The sequence below is a fragment of the Oxyura jamaicensis genome, chromosome 18 (assembly GCF_011077185.1).
Source record: "Oxyura jamaicensis isolate SHBP4307 breed ruddy duck chromosome 18, BPBGC_Ojam_1.0, whole genome shotgun sequence".
NCBI classification, from domain to species: domain Eukaryota; kingdom Metazoa; phylum Chordata; class Aves; order Anseriformes; family Anatidae; genus Oxyura; species Oxyura jamaicensis.
In genome coordinates this window covers 9,338,933-9,354,847 of record NC_048910.1, presented here as the reverse complement: position 1 = coordinate 9,354,847, position 15,915 = coordinate 9,338,933, and the positions used below count along the sequence as shown (strand labels likewise).

Here is a 15,915-nt window from a genome sequence, read left to right as displayed (position 1 = left end):
AGGGGCGGCGGGGGGAGGAGGATCTCCCCTCACGCAGCTCCCGGGGGCTCCTGGCGGCACCTCGAGGCCCGGCCCCGCCGGTCCCGGCCCCCGCGGGGGGCGGCTGGGGAAGTCCGGACTTACCTGTCATTACTTTCTACGCCATCTTGGATCCACTTGTCAACGGCCCCACAAAGCATTGTGGGAAAGCCCTCCCCCGGCGGCGGGGCCGGGCCGGGACTGGGACCGGGACTGGGACCGGGATTGGGGCCGGGATTGGGACCGGGACTGGGACCGGGATTGGGGCCGGGATTGGGGCCGCCACCGGGACCGGGATTAACACCGGGGCCTCCGCCGCCCGCAGCGAGGCCTGGGGCCGCCGCCCACGGCTCTCCCCTCAAGCCAGCCGCTGGAGTGAGGGGGCACCGCCGAGCTGGAAGCCGGGCGAGCGCCGTATTTTGTTTTTATTCCCCTTTCCTTTTATTTTTTTTTCGTCCCCTTCCTTTTATTTGTTATTTGTTTTTGCCCCCTCCCCGGAGTCCTGCCTCGCTGCCTCCACACGCAGCAGCTGCCAGGCCCGGCGGGTCCCGGCCCTCAGGTAAGGGTACCGGGGCCTGCCGGTCAGCTGCGACACCACGTCTTGGGGGGGGGGGGGAGAACAGCGGGGCTCTCCCCGGGTTTCTGCTTTAAATTATTATAATTTAATTTTAATTTCGGCTCTTAAACTTGCACAGGCTGCAGTTCGGTGCCTGAGCACCCCACACACAGCGTCGTGGTTGGAAACCTCCGTCTGGTTTTGCTGAAGGACCGGTGGCAGCGCGTTGCTAGCTGCGCGTGAATCCCCAAAACTGCTTTGCGTAACAGTTTTATTTTCACAGAGTAATCTTCCCTGGTAGCTGGGTTTTCAAAATGTTTGGCAGTCAGTTCTTCATACCTACACTGGGTTGCAAACTGGGTTTTTCAGTGTGTTCCTGGCTTGGAGGCCGCAGATGGGTGCCCCTCACGGTGCTTTGGCCATCAGGAGTTAGGACAAATGGTGACAAGGTGGGGGAAAGCAGCTTGCTTCAGCGTGTTCAGAAAGGTCATCAAAAAAACAGGATCCCGGTGTTTTTTAAAAGCTCTTCCTTCTACTTTAATTAAAATAATTAGAAGATTCAGATCATTTTGGTATTGGATTTTCCTAAATACATTTATATTTAAATTTACATTTAACGCCTCCTAACTCTTTGAAGAATAACCACCAGCCGAGCCTCTGATGCATTGCCACTGCAAGAAGATACTTGCGCCCAAGAGTGTTTTCAATATTCAGCAGCAATACATTTATAAAGAGAAAGCTCCTTGCAAAAATGTAAATACAGAAGGAAATAAATTTGAAGAAGAAATCCTTTGCATTTGAAGCTCCAGACTTAAATCAATCCACTTTTCAGTTCGACTTTACAGATATCGTTGACTGTTTCAGTGCCCTACTGAAGGTTGTGCCGGAGGAGAGCGTCGTTGGTCCCAGCCTCAACCCAGCAGACGCCATTTCAGGAGGACAAAACCTCTCCGGTGGAACCTGCCCTGGGCCATCTCTGCTGGTCTGCAGCAGCTGCCTGCCTCAGACACCGGCCCCCGAAGAGCCTAGAAGGCATGCAGTGAGTTAAATGTTTTTTCCATGGGTGCTCTGCAGGCCAGGCAGTGCCCTGCAGCGAGGAAGAGGGTGGTTACAGTGAAACAGATAAAGGTGAAACCACATAACTAACTTTGACTAGGCTGTTGAAATGGAATTAGTGCTTTTATTTTGGAGGTTGGTTCTGTTCAGTTGCTAGTGTGCTTTTGTATTACAGATGATATTTTTTTGTTAGAAAACGCAAGGAAGTTTTCCCTTTTTTTTAAAAAAAAAGGTGGAAAATAGCATGACTTACATAAAAACTTCCATATACCCTCTGGAGTTCAGTTTGGGGTGATACAGAAAGTTGCTGGGTTTATTTTTCACATAAGCTATCATTAACTTTTGAATCACTTTTCAGAAAACATCTCTTTATATAGTACTAGAAAAAAACATGTAGCTAGTGACTGAGTTGCAGGGGGAAAGATTTGTTCAGCGATGGACATCATTTTTCCTGCTTTTTGCTATATCTGTTGCATTGAACTTCTCAGATTGAAAGCACTGAAAGGCAAAGACTGCTGGAAAAACAATGGCAACTCAGCACTGCCGAAACAGCCCATAAAGGAGCTGGGAAAAGATGGTGGCAGCAGGGGAATCCCCAAACTCAGAATAAGTGCCGCGTATAAAACAGCGTGGAGACTGTGACCCTACACCCGCTGCTTGTTAGGATCTTGTTACTTAAACCTCTTAGCCCCCATATGAAGTAGGTTTTACTCTATTTTGTGGACCGGTTAATTGTACTGCAGAAACCCTAAGTGGACATGCCAGAGGCTACAGAGAGCCAAGAGCTCTGAAGTGGGGTTGGCTGCCAAGCACTATTTTGTTCAAGTACTTACCACGGAGCCTGCACGATTGGAGTAACTGCATTGTTTCCGTGTGGTACCCCCTCTAAGCTCTTCCATAGTCTTTTTACCAGATAGAAAGATGAGGACTGTTGATCCAAAACAAATTTAGGGCCCTGAGCATTCACAAACCTTGGAAATCTTGCTCAAAGTACAAATCATAGAGCAACTAGCCTGATGGATGAGATCTTGCATCCACAGGACCATAATATAACTAAACTTCAGTTTCAGAGCCACTTCTGTTATAACAGCACAGGAGGCAGAGCATGCCACGAGCAAGCAGTCACACAAAGGAAAGAGGCTTCATGTGGCTTTTATTGACATGTTTCAATACAATATTAAACGAAAATGTTGATATTAAAGGATAACTTAAGGAAATAAGCTTATCATAATAACTGCTGTTGTAGGAGGTTTCTCCCTCCTTAGTGGGTATTATGTGGAAGTTGCTATTTTGGCTTCCAACCTCTGTGATCAAACACACCATTACAACTCTACAGGCTGAGTTGAGAAACCAGGTCTTCCCTCAGCGCAGGCTAGACACAGAAACAGATGTTATGTGCTGACTACTCATGTTTCCAGAACTGTCCTAAGTTCCTGGAATCCCCCTGTGCAATGCTCACTAATGGCATTTTATGACAAGAGGAGAGTACTAGGCTTCTGCTGAGGAATGTGAGTTTTTGTACTGGTTGCAGCACGCTTTTCTGCCCAAGACCAGGAATGGTGGATCACATTTGAGTCTGGGAGCAGAAGAAAAGCAACAGTAGCAGTTGGAAATATCAGAAATGCCACAGTCACAATGGGGAGGCATGAGAAGGACAAAAACAATGAATCTCTGGTGAGCATCATGAGATTTGATGGGACTCAGATCCTCAGAAGTGCAGCAAGTGATATTTCTAGGGACTAATTTGTAATACTAGGACTTAAAAAAATGCAACAAAACCAAGTTCAATTCTATTTTTACACATTTTAAGATTCTGAAATATTTTCAGATCTGAAAACTACAGCTTCTTGGTGGAAATTTAGAGCTTAACCTCCAGAGGACTGCAAGGAAGCCCTGTACAGAAGGTACTAATACATCTAGTCTCCCTACCCTTAAGTCAGTATTCTGTAAATCATGACTGCTCACAGGAGTTCTCCCTATTCTGTGAAGCTAGGAGCCATGCCAAGGACCTTGGAGAATCTAGGCTCCTTGCCAAAAAGCATGAGTTTGAAAACCTGGGGCCACTTAGGGCTACTAGGCTCCCTGCCATGAAGCAAAGATCTGAGCAGAGTTCTGAAAGGTGTGGCACAAATTCTGGAAGAGTTGGAAACTTAGAAACCCCCACTTGCTTCAGGGCTAATGGAAAGCTGCTAGCCAAAAAGCCCTAGAGTTCTGGCTCTCCCATGAGTTGTGCACTTGGAATCACAGCTATAGTTTAGTTTCTACATTTTCAAAACAAAACTATTTTAATTATTTCAAACTTATGCTGCTGCTTTTTTTTTTTTTTCCCTTTCTCCTTGGACTTTTGCTTTCCCAGGAAATTCAGAAAACTGATTTCCATTCTATGATAGAATTCACTCCTGTTTCTGAGAAATGGCGTTTCTTAAATTCCAACATAGAAAACTCATTTTTCAATCGGTTCCACTTGTGATGTCTAACTTCAGAATACAGGAAACACCATTACAATTAACATGTACAATTAATAAACACACAGTACATTCAGTACAGAATTGCCTCACTGACCCTGCAGCCTAACATGCCAGCAGGCATCTTTCACCTCTGGAAAACAAAACAAGAGGTCTTTCTCAATAGAAGCTCCAGAGTGATTGCAGTAAGAGATCAGTAAGAGATGCAATGTTTTTATTGTCCTAGCACACTAGATCTTTATATTTTTCTTTAACTCCCTTCAGAATCACCAACCATGGGAAACTAACAGAAGTTACGTGGTTTACCCTCTGCCACAAACAAGTCAGTGGTAGACCTTAGGTTAGATAGCAACGGCAGTGCTTCAGCTTATTAAACAATCAAGTAATCTGTTTCTAGGCAGTCATTAATGTCTGATTGTTAGACCGAAGAGTAGCAAGTTTTGATTCTCCAGCATGAAAATTCCCCTGGAATTCGTCCAGTGTCCTCTAACGAATAAATGATCTCAACTTTAATCTTTCTACATAATTATCCAGGGATAATATTTCTTCAACACAAACTCCTTAAACACATACAATTTCTACAGTAAGGATATTCAAACTAATTCATTTTTGCCTTTGATCCACAAAATGAGGGTCTTAAGAAGCAAAGAGCACTAAGGGGGTGTTGAGGGTACATTGAGGTGAGATGAATTACAAAATTCAGATGAATGCAATGGTTTAATCCCATGCTGTCATGATCAAACACATCCAATGCATTTTTTAAGAAGCTGGCAGGCCTTTATTTTGACCTCTGACATAATATAATATTAACACCAGTTACCTCAGTGCATGCTACTGTTAAACCCTAGACTTTTGTTTTATTTACAGTATGTCCTCTCAATCACAGTCTCGAAAATAAGCACAAAATCATGCATTAGACAAATACAGGTAAAAATGGAAAAGAATAAATCACAAGACTGCTATTATACAGGCAATACAGTTTTATTATGTTCTTTCACCAATTGTAGCAAAAAAAACAACGGAACAATCAAGGGAACTTAACTGTCAACGGGAATTATGTTCTAAATTTTAGTCCAGGAAGGTTTGACAGGGAGAAAAAAAAAACATATACACACTGTAATAATAGTCTCTATTATGAAGATTTAATGCCTTCTTTAAAAGCACTGAGATTATTGAGGCACCTTACTGCAAGTTATGTATCATCTCCTCTTTGGCAATGAGATGCGTGGTTTTGTTAACTAGGGCCATCAGTGAGTTCAGCTTGTGAGACCAGTCATTCAGTATATTGTTTGGATCCTTAGGCCTCTGAAAATTGATAATTCCTGCAAGCCTGTCTACTTTAGCAAAGATGGTCTTATTAACTACTAGGTTAGACAGAAACTCCTCCGATTCCTGCAAAGACAAACAGCACTAAGTCACGAAAATAGCATTTGCATCTTCAAAGCATCAGAATTCCTCCCAAACAGCATTAATGCACAAGGAACAAGGCTGTCATTATACTTAAAAGAAATCCATCTGTAGTAATAATGTATTTAAAAAAACAACACAATACTTTAATATTACACATGGGCGAAGCAAGCTACTAGCACCATCTATTCACAAACCTTTTTTCCCTCCCTTATTTGATCTATATCTGATCGTCTTTCATGAAATTAAAAGTTTAATGTACCACACCAACAGACTTTTACACTTTGGAGTACTTGGCAACGCAGTTATCAGACCAACCCTTCTGACAAGCAAGACAGAAAAATCCATGTGAATTGCTGGTGAGAAACCCTGTATCTTCAATCAAATTTAATCACTCATTGACAAGAGTTTTCCCACTGAAATATAAGATAAGAAGCTCCAACATTTAAATATGACCTTGAGCATAAATGAATTTTGAGCATCAGCTTTTGCCATATGGGCACATGCACCATGACATTCAGTTCTGTCTGGATTGAAAAACTGTTTTTTAACTCCCATAAAGGCAATGAAAATACACTCAGGGTGTTTCATTGAGTAGTAGAGACAAAGTAATAAATATTTGGTGTAACATACTACTGTTCCCAACAGGCTGTTCACTGCTTCTCTCATAACTAAGGTTCATTTAATGCTGTGTGTATATCACTACAGGACACTGTGTTCTTCCTGGTAAAAGCTGAAATGCACTGGTAGCACAAATAGAGGAATTAAACTAAGGATGATGCCAGGAGAGCTGGAAAGATGATACAAAGGCAGATATATATACAAGTAGCAACAGATACTATATCCATGAACATTCATAAATGCATGAGTATAAATCCTGAGAATTTTGTTCCAAGCAGTGTATTTCTACAATGCTATGTTTTACAGGCAATGCAGAAATAGAATGCAGTGATGCTCTGTGGCACTACTTTCAAAGCTTTTTAAGCTAAAAAGAGAAACCAAAAACTGAAATTAAAAGAGAATGTTACTCTGCTGAATACTTACATTTTTACAAAAACACACACACATGCATTTCTATTCCCTTTATGAAACGAGTATAAGCAAGGCAATACTTACATCAACGGACAGATCAAGGAGCTGTGCCATTCTCTTCATTGTAATTCTGGTATAATATTTAGCCATTATTCTAATATTCTGGAATAAAAGTGTTCAGAGTAGAGGGTTATGTGCAAAAAATAATTGAAGCAGGCTGCAAAAATATAAAAGTCAATGTTAAAAGCAGATTAGGAGCTGTAGTGCTCTAATGGCAGTCCAGCATAAAGTATGTAAATGAGCTGTGGACCAACAGGTGCTTGTAGTAGGTATAGGTGCTTGTAATAGTCTCTGTGTGACAAATTATTAAGTAATGAAATCAACCAATTATTAACTTGATAGGCAACAAGACTTAAGTTTTTGCTCTATTGACATCTGAAGGCTAAATCTCACAATTTCAGCACAATGTGCTCTTTTTTTCTGGCCATTGTGCCAAGTATCTATCTGTAATATGCAGGTATGAACAAAGAAAATGTTGAAAAATGTAACGTAATGGAAAATGCAACTTATCTGCTGCTTTCCTACATTAAAAGAAAACACCTTTGTAAACAAAACATGTCAAGCAAAAAGTACTTTTAGTTCAGGCATAGCATACATAGCTAATTATTACGGAATCTGCCATACTTACATGTTCCACAACTCTATTCTTTAAATCTTTCCATCTCTTTTCACCTTCCTCTGTACAGCCAAAAACATCTGTTGCAGGACTGTCAAGGGATCCTTCTCTCAATTCCTTCCCATATTCTTCAACTAGGGCAGTCCATCGCATCAGTTCCATGGTGGTAAATAGTTTGAGGAGGTCTCTAAATGGTTTAGTAAAGTTGATTTACATTCCTTTACCAGTAAGGCTTATTTCATGCTTAAATAGATCAGCAAAATATCTTTAAATGTTTTAATTTTATTACCATTAATATTCATAGTTTTTCACAAGTACTATCTCACACTTCACACTATCAGGGGGCAGCTAATGTCAGACAGTGTTTCTAATAATGATTTTTCTCTTGCAGAAACATTTATTTTAACTTGTAACTTGCACAATCATTAAATTTTTGCAGTATTTTTCATACAGCATTAAATTCTGAAATGTTTACAGTAGACAGATTTCACTTGCGCGACTACTTGTAAGAAATGCTTTTTGCCTAAGAATCGTATATTAAAAAGAGCACTTACTTATACTTCGGGATTTCTTCTAGCTTTTTGTCACTACTAATTCTGTGCACCAAATCAGATTGCTCATTGTCATACGGTGAAAGAATAACATAAAGAACAACGCTCTTCAGTGCCTGTTCAATAGAAAAGAGTGAGGTTTTTTAATTAAACAGAAGGGTTGAAAACTACTCGCAGACCTTAGAATTTAACATGTAAAAGGTTAAGCTAAGCATATTAAAAGTTAAATTGATGTAATCTTGTAGAAATGAACCTTCCTTCACAGTGGTAAATTTAAATTGATACAGGTTAACTGAAATTTGAACGTTTCAAATAAATAGCTTTAAAAGAATTTAAATACCTAACATTTATATTGCATACACAATGGTATCATTTAGACTACTTGGAAAGCTGTTTTTAATTTCTGCACTTCCGCAAAACAAGAAAAGAATCTCAAGATTTCAAAGACAATATATAGTAAAAATGTTAGTTATAAATATTCTTTTGAAATCAACTTTATTATACTTGTTTTCAGCTACACAACTTGCTAAGATAGCAATTAAAAACAACAACAGACTTAAGAGCTATTTAATCTGTTGAAAATTCATCTGGTAATGAAACGTGTATTTGTCACAGGAAAATACAGACATTTTGTATGTAGTGTTTTTGTTTTGTTTTGTTGTTTTTTTACCTGCTGCCACTTTTCGCTCTCAGCTTGAATACATGGAGTATCATAAATGGCTCTGTAGTGCTTACAGATGGAGAGGTAGGAGCCTTCATGTTGATCCAGCTGGATCATTAGGTTGTAGTATTTTAATTTTAGTTTCTGAAACAGTATCAAACAATAAAATTAAAACAGCTCTATGAATCATGTAAATTAAATCCAAATGGATTCCATAAAACAGAAGATTCAAATACACTTGAACCCAAAGAGAAGCACGTTAGATTAAAATAGGGGAAAACAAATCCTCCAACAACTTACTTCCGTGTTTTCTTCTTGGAAAAATTTAGTATTAATTTTTTTGCTGATAATTTGAGTCCGGATATAGTCTTTTACAGCTAGACAGAGCCTCATCTGCTCCAAGATAAATTCAACACGTTCTTTCTTCTCCATTGAACCATAGGTTTCCACCTGAAATTAAAGTTTAACTGTTTAGTACTGTCAAAGTCAAATCATGTAAAACAGAGAAGCATAACATGATTCACACACACACACAAAAAAAAAAACAGCTATTCCAGAGCAAGTAAAAATGGAGAAAAGCTTACTCAATTTTGAATTATAGCCCTTACTGACATGAGAAAAATTCACTAACACTAAACTCACTGCAATACTTAGTGAATTGAAATTTGTCTTCCAAATGGGAAATATTCCATGCAATTTAACCACTAGACTAACAAAAGCAGTTAAAATGGAATTACACTTTCACTCATCACAGTTAATCTCATTCCAGACATTTCTGCAGATGTACCTGATTATATTTCTAACAATAATTACGAGCAGTCAGTAATATTTTTTATAACCGATGCAATTTTGAGTTGCATGGCAAGTTACCTGCAATTCTTGCAGAATAGAGGCAGCCTCTTTCACTTCACCGTTCTGTTCCTTTATTGTTGCAAGTGTCTTTGTCAGACGAGCACGTTCAATTTCCACATATATCTGAAATCAGAATTGGCAATTTAAATATTGGAATTTTCTAAAGAAGAGCATAAACTCTAAGATCACAACCCTCCTAAGACATACAGTTTATGTTTTCATACAAGTAATTAATTTCATGTGTGGACATATACTATACTGATACTGTCCACAAAATACAGATGAAATATAACGGATGGGTTACACACTGGAAGTATTTGGACCAAATTAATATTAAAAATGTCTAAATTTCTCCACCATTCTTTACACAAACAGAAGAATCTGCAATGCAAATTAAATAATTTGTCTGGCAGAATATATTGAAAGAGGTATGAAATGAAGATAGTAATGGTTAATACGTACTGAGTATTAATGCAATAATTTGCATTATTTCACGCACTCCTAACCATCTATAAGGCAAAAATATTTGATCACTAATAATTCAGACTACCTTTGAAGAGGCAAAAGCCAGAACATTAATTCAAACGTGCTTTAATCCAGAAAAGATTTTTTTAAAAAATGCAAGGAGTATTACAGAAAATAATTAACTTGGTATAATGCTTTGTTATCACCTTGTGGTTACTGTAACTGTACATAACACTTTGCTAAGTGAAAAAGAAATTAATTTAAACTGCCCATTCCTGTAACAAATTCAAATATTTATCACCATAAAAAGTGAAAAATAAATAGCACTTTGTATTAATAATACGTACAAATATCTAATTTGTGGAAATTTAAGGGGCATTTCAGCAAGTCATTTAAATATGAAATCTGGAAAATATCTGCAGTCTTTCTGGGAAAGAAAATGCACTATTTTCATTCCCACATTAAAAATACACTTTTGCTCTTATTTGAACAAAATTAAAAATAATATTAAGAAGCTACGCTTGGAAAGAAAGTGAGCATTTTTATTCTACCTGTTAGACATTCAGTCTTAAAACAAAATCTTACTTTTCCTTCTGTAACCATACGCAACGTGTCAATTAAGCGCAGTTTGACTGGTAAGTCTGTGATGTCTTCAACGTAAGTGCAGCACTGCTGGACCATTTTAGCAACTGCCTAATACAGTAACAGACAAGAAAAATATTTTTAGGTTTCTCAAAGGCATTCAAATAATTGATTTTTCAGACAACTGAATTCCGGAGTATGACAGTTTCAAAAGCAAGCGTGTAAAGTATACCCCTTATTTCATAACAATAAATCACAGTAAGTGTTTAATGTATACCACAAGTGAACATGAAAAATTAAGAATGTGTCTATGACTTAGACTGTCTAGGAGCGTAAAGATGAACCACTGTCTGAAAGCACTGTCATGCAGAAAAGCCACAGCTGTGTTGCAAAGAATGACAAAATGGATCACATGGAGCTCAGGTACAAAGTGAAGACAGATTAATGCCAGACATGAGTTTCATTATTGGTATTTGTATGTCTACAAAAATATGCCAGCAAAAGCTAATTACAGCGTAATCTGGCAGGTGCTGGTAAGTCAGAAAAGTCTCTGCACCCAAGGAGGAATCAGGTATGTATATAATGTAGCTCCAAATACAATTTTATTCACCTGTTTTAACTGACTTCTTCTCTTTGACAGAAGAATAATATTTTCATTAAGAGCATCCCAGTCTTTAGCTTCATAACACATTTTCACTATAGCCACTAAGATCCGTGATGTGGAAACCATGTCAGATGCCTGTAACAAACAAACAGCACATTAGTGATGGGATGAACAGCCTGCACACCTTTAATACTTGCACTTCACGATACAAAGAAGAATAAAAATCTGTTACATCTAGCCTCACTGGTAAGGACAACAAAAGAGTGATACCCCAACCCTCTTCACGACTTTAATGCAGTGAGACAGAGGGACTGTAAGCAAACCCAGCATACTTGCTGCACGCCACATGCTGCTTACCGTCCGTGTTTGTTTCTCCAAGGAGAGCAGGTTTTCGATTACTTCTTGCAGTCTCCCCTCCTAATACAATAGAATAAAAGAATAAAAGAATTATCACCATGACTGAAGAATACAGGTCAGTTTAAATTGGAAGTAGCTCCAATTCTTACATAAGTAAAAAAACACAGACCAGCCTGTGCTCTAACCTTTTTATGCAGAGATTAGAACCTAGAAAGGTACCGGTTTTGCCTAACACAAACTAGAAGTTGTCTGTCTAGAGGAAGAAACCTAGCAAGTTGCAGACAGGTTTGGTTACCTCATGCTCACTAACTAGATGTAAGACTGATTTCTATCCTAACCAAAACAAAGCTTTAAGTGAGAACAGATATGCAAGCAAATACCTGTGGAAAAAAAGTTACTTTAATCCATATTCATATCTCTCTAACAGCACATTACAGAAAACATGAACTACATGCCTTACAGTCCAGGCATGTAATTACCATAGTCCTGCTTTTGGGGGTTTGAGAACTATATTGGCCTTTTTCAGAGAGAATGAGTTACCATAAAGTAACCTTAGTCCTAAACTGTAATTCATAGCAAATAGCTCATGAAAAATATTTATATGGGAGAATTTATGACAGCCCGTAGTGACTTTGGGACAGCTAAATGTTTAGAAACTAGGAGATTAATGACAGAAGAAAGAAAATGAAAATTTGCTTCATTAAGTGTACCTAATGCCACTGAAATTCTTGCGAACTCTGCAGTGGTTTGTCAGGAATGTGGTTGGACTGCCACGGAATTCTGTGGCAATGAAACGCAGCCAGGGTGCCCATAGTTATGCAGGGCTCTGCTGGTGGGATAAAACAGCTGTGCCTACTCCATGCAATTCTGTCAGACAGCATAAGATGCAGTTTACCTATCTTCAGGCTACTGCCTTTAAAATCCTACAACACACTTTACAGTCCGTGTCTCTGACAACACAGACGGATCTCCCAGAGCACTGGCAGCATGTAAGGAATCCCATGCCATCCTACTGGAACAGGACACGAGCAAATCCCGCCTGACAGTTCTGAAGTTTGAGACATGTAAGAATCTCTAGCCTACGTAGCAGGGCCAGAAAGGAACCTCAAAATACAATACCCCACGTGCATGATTCCCTCTGAGACCCCATCGGCAACACGCTCTGTAGCTGGGTGCGCATCCATGTGTGCTCAGCAGGCTGTCCCTCAGCACCCTGCCATGGCTCCATCCCCCCACTCCAGTCTTTTGGGGCACGGACATAACCGAGTGACACCGGTGCAAAGAGCTGCCTGTCCAACCTGACACGGGACCTATTACACCAAGACATTGGTGGCGCACAGCAGGATGAGCAAGCAGCTGCCATGCGCCTGCCACGCCACGCTGCAGGCGGAAAGTGGCAGCGGGGAAAAGCCCCGTCCCTGTGGCAGACCAGCCCCATCCCAGCCCTGTCCCTTTGCCTCACTCATGAGGCTTCAGCCAGGCATCTGCCCTCATCGCCCCCCGCCACAGGTTGACAGCCAAGTGCTAAAGTGGTGCCTGCTTCTCGCAGATAACCAGCGGCAGTACTAGAGAGAATGGCCAAGTTGTGCCAGGGGAGGCTCAGGTTGGAAATGAGAAGACGTTTCTGCCCAGAAAGAGCAGTCAAACGTTGGGACGGGTTGCTCAGGGAGGTGGGGCATTCACCGTCCCTGGGGGTGTTGAAGGAAAGACTGGATGTGGTGCTTGGGGACATGGCTCAGCGGGTGACATTGGTGACAGGGGGACGGCTGGACCAGGCGATCTGGGAGCTTTCTGCCAACCTTGATGACTCCAGTTTTTTTAGGATCCTCGGCTTCTCCCCTTCCCCAAGGAGCACCGGACCCCTTAGCACGGGGCCGTGGGGCGAGAGACGGCTGCACCGCCTGCCCTGCCTGACCCTGTCCTGTCCCCGTCCCCGTGGCCCCGCCGGGCCTCAACCCGAGCGCGGCCTAGCCCGCCCCGCGCCATGACTCAGCCCATCTTCCCCGGCCGCCTTCCTCCCGCTCCCCTCACGCACCTGCGCCAGCCGCTCGCACTCGGGCAGCCGCTGGTCCACCGTCGCGCTGTAATCCACCTCCATTTTGACGATGCGGCCGTCGGCCCGCTCCGCGCCGCCCTCCGCCATGGCCGCGTCCCCGCTGCGCGGCCCCCGCCAACACTCACCGGAAGCGGGCGGGCGCCGCGCGCAGGCGCGGCCGGGACAGCCCGGAGGAAGGCCCCCGCTCCCCGTGCAGCGCCGCGCAGGCAGCGCCGCGGACAGCTCGGGCGCCGCAGGCCCCCTGGCGTGAGGCCGCGCGGCGCCTCAGTGCCCCAGGTGGGGCTCGAGGCGTGAGGGGGTCTCGTCACTGCGGGCATCCCCACAAATTCTTTCGTGTTTGTTAACAAATTACTGCAAGGGAAACGCTCCTCAGTGAAAGCACTGTGTCTCTGGGCATTGCTTAAAGCTCCCAGAAAAACTTAAGTTGGCATGAAATTGCAGTCTGCGTTACGTGCTGTAACAGAACCTTCATGTGGCAAAGAGGTATTGAGGATAACCGCTTGAGCCTTTTAACTACAGAATTGGGGCTTGGCTGCTGTATCAGCTGTACTGGTGCAAGGTCAGGGTAATTCAGTTGAGAAATTCAGATCCACGATACCATGTTTTGTGAGAGAACTTGATACATGCTTTCCAATTAGCAAGGGGAAAATGAAGCTACAGCACAGGCTGTGGACCTCACATCATTTTCTGTTTGAATTCAAACATTTTATCCATTATCCTTAATCATTTTTAGTTATTACTTGACCTAAGTATCAAAAATACCTGCATGTATCACAGACTTTAAGAGTTGCTTCCTATATCTAACCATGTAGGATTTTTTACAGAGCTCTGGCTGTTTATTAAGAATTATAAAATGTCATTCTTTCAGCTCACTGTAACATGAGCATGGTTCTACAGTTGATGGATAGGGAGCGATGGCTTTCAGGGAAGTTGAAAGGCAGATGTTAATCTCATTGAACATCCAGACGCAGTAGTTCTGGTTGAGAGAGTGAGTAAAAGACAAATGGAAGCAGTGCGTACTGCGGCTGTTATCTTATTTTACCTGCACGGGTATGATGGGAGATGAGGATGCAGCTTTTGCATCCAGTGTAGACTTCCTGAATGGTTCAAAAATATTTTTTAAAAAATTAAAAGCCCTTAGTAAAATAGATGAACTAGTTTGATTTTCACTGTCTCATTAGAAATTGACATTTTACTGACACAAGTCCATCTGGAATTAGTGTCCAGTATGCATTATAATGCTTGCATTTTTATTTTTTTTTTTCACCCAGGTCAGAAATGAAAGATGGGTGATTTTTCCAACTGATCACAGAGAGCATGTTGCAGAGGTAAGAGCAGTAATTTCTGACAATTCACATAAAATAACCAAAATTCAGGCAGGTATGCTTAGCAGAAACTTCCTGGATAGCTAGAGCTAGAAGTTTCCTCTCTCAGCATGTCCTCTAAAAGCATTTGATAAGCATGCTTTTTACAGAGGCCCAAGACAGCAGTCATATTTGGGAGTTGTAAAGGTTATTACTAGGGTCACTGCTTTTTTCTCCGTGTGTATGTGCAGACAGCACAAGAACAAGGTGTATTTGTGGCAGTAAATCTGAGGTGATTTAAGAATGTTTTGCAGTGGGTATGTAATTTTCATTTCCATTTTATTTAGCAATTGAGTAGCACCAAGGTCCTATGCAAAGCAGTTCAAATTTTTACACAGTTTTTCAGCAGAAATCCAGATTTTTTCCAAATTAATGTAGTCAGTAACAAATCACTTAAAATTGCAGTAATTATTTTGGATCTGAATTTGGATCTCTCCCATTTGTAGGTAATATTGCAGTTACTGCCTTGTTTAGGCTATTCTTCATAGGAGTTTCATGAATATTACTGCCAACATTATAAATTATAGCTACAGGGAGGATATAAATAAATGGCTGTTGTCAGATTTGAAATAGAAGGCTCATTAGCTGCATTGTTCATACCTCAGTTGAAAACCCAGGCTATTAGCAGAGCTCCCAGATTTTCTCTTTGTGTAGGTGTTTGTACTTCACCAGAAAGTCAGGGTGTGTGAAATATCGTGCCGTTAATGGGATGGAATCGAAAAGTGATATTGTTAGCTCCAGGAGATGGCACTGTGTCCTCTCTGGGCTCAAAATTGTGTACATCGCTTTGAAATGTACATTTGGAACCAATGAGGGGTTTTGCTCCTTCTCGTTATGAAACATTTCATTGTAGACCCGAATTCACGTTTAACTGTCCCAAATATGGTATTTCATCAGTTCTGTCTTTGCAGATAAATGAGTTATAAATGCTGGCGTCTTCTCCCGTTATCTGTACAGCGCTTTCTGTTTTCATATTGCAGTCACAGCACTGCTCTGCAATACGTGCTCTATAGCCATTTGCTTACAGGAGAAGCAGCGATACAAATGTTTGATGATTTACGTGCAGTTATGTAAGAGTTCAGGTTTCTTTGTTAGTTTCAGAATTTGGCTTGCAAGCGTATCAGGTTGAAATTTAATAATGCTTGTATTTCTCAGAAAGAAATAAAAGGCAAGCATGTAAAAAAAATGTAACTGACAAAGTGGGAAAGGGAAA

The 15,915-nt window shown here is 41.1% G+C and overlaps 3 protein-coding genes across 9 annotated transcripts in view; 1 reads left to right on the top strand and 2 right to left on the bottom strand.

Moving 5' to 3' along the window:
* The window catches only part of HELZ (helicase with zinc finger), an 87,191-nt gene extending 86,949 nt beyond the window's left edge, over positions 1 to 242 (bottom strand). For 2 of the 4 annotated variants that reach the window (XM_035342326.1, XM_035342327.1), the window contains exon 1: positions 124 to 242. Coding sequence is in view for 1 of the 4 variants with exons in the window: in XM_035342328.1 (XP_035198219.1) it covers positions 124 to 130 (7 nt within the window). In the remaining 3 variants the exon portion in view is untranslated. The remainder of the gene's footprint in view (positions 1 to 123) is intronic. The other 2 variants (XM_035342328.1, XM_035342329.1) reach the window with 2 other exon arrangements.
* Positions 243 to 5,055: 4,813 nt separating this feature from the next.
* Positions 5,056 to 13,493, bottom strand: PSMD12 (proteasome 26S subunit, non-ATPase 12). Of its 2 annotated transcripts, XM_035342331.1 has the most exons (11): positions 13,318 to 13,492; positions 11,283 to 11,342; positions 10,932 to 11,060; positions 10,325 to 10,432; positions 9,293 to 9,397; positions 8,723 to 8,872; positions 8,432 to 8,566; positions 7,765 to 7,877; positions 7,223 to 7,397; positions 6,619 to 6,696; positions 5,056 to 5,487 (listed from the first exon to the last, which is right to left on the bottom strand). In XM_035342331.1, the coding sequence occupies exons 1-11, from the start codon at positions 13,423 to 13,425 to the stop codon at positions 5,278 to 5,280; spliced, it is 1,371 nt and encodes a 456-aa protein (XP_035198222.1). In that variant the 5' UTR covers positions 13,426 to 13,492; the 3' UTR covers positions 5,056 to 5,277. The 2 variants fall into 2 exon arrangements, with proteins under 2 accessions (XP_035198222.1, XP_035198223.1); XM_035342332.1 differs by lacking the exon at positions 5,056 to 5,487 and having other exon boundaries at positions 6,619 to 6,751; positions 13,318 to 13,493.
* A 136-nt stretch (positions 13,494 to 13,629) lies between these two features.
* The window catches only part of PITPNC1 (phosphatidylinositol transfer protein cytoplasmic 1), a 90,701-nt gene continuing 88,415 nt past the window's right edge, over positions 13,630 to 15,915 (top strand). The window contains exons 1-2 of one of the 3 annotated variants that reach the window (XM_035342335.1): positions 13,630 to 13,821; positions 14,610 to 14,666. In XM_035342335.1, the coding sequence (XP_035198226.1) occupies positions 13,768 to 13,821; positions 14,610 to 14,666 (111 nt within the window). In that variant the 5' untranslated portion in view covers positions 13,630 to 13,767. The remainder of the gene's footprint in view (positions 13,822 to 14,609; positions 14,667 to 15,915) is intronic. The other 2 variants (XM_035342337.1, XM_035342333.1) reach the window with 2 other exon arrangements.

Coding starts and splice junctions, on each gene's coding strand:
- PSMD12 (XM_035342331.1), bottom strand. CDS start 13,425: ATGGCGGAGGGCGGCGCGGAGCGGGCCGACGGCCGCATCGTCAAAATG. Junction 11,061..11,282: donor TGGAGAAACAAACACGGACG/GTAAGCAGCATG, acceptor TGTTTGTTACAG/GCATCTGACATGGTTTCCAC. Junction 10,433..10,931: donor GAAGAAGTCAGTTAAAACAG/GTGAATAAAATT, acceptor TTACTGTATTAG/GCAGTTGCTAAAATGGTCCA.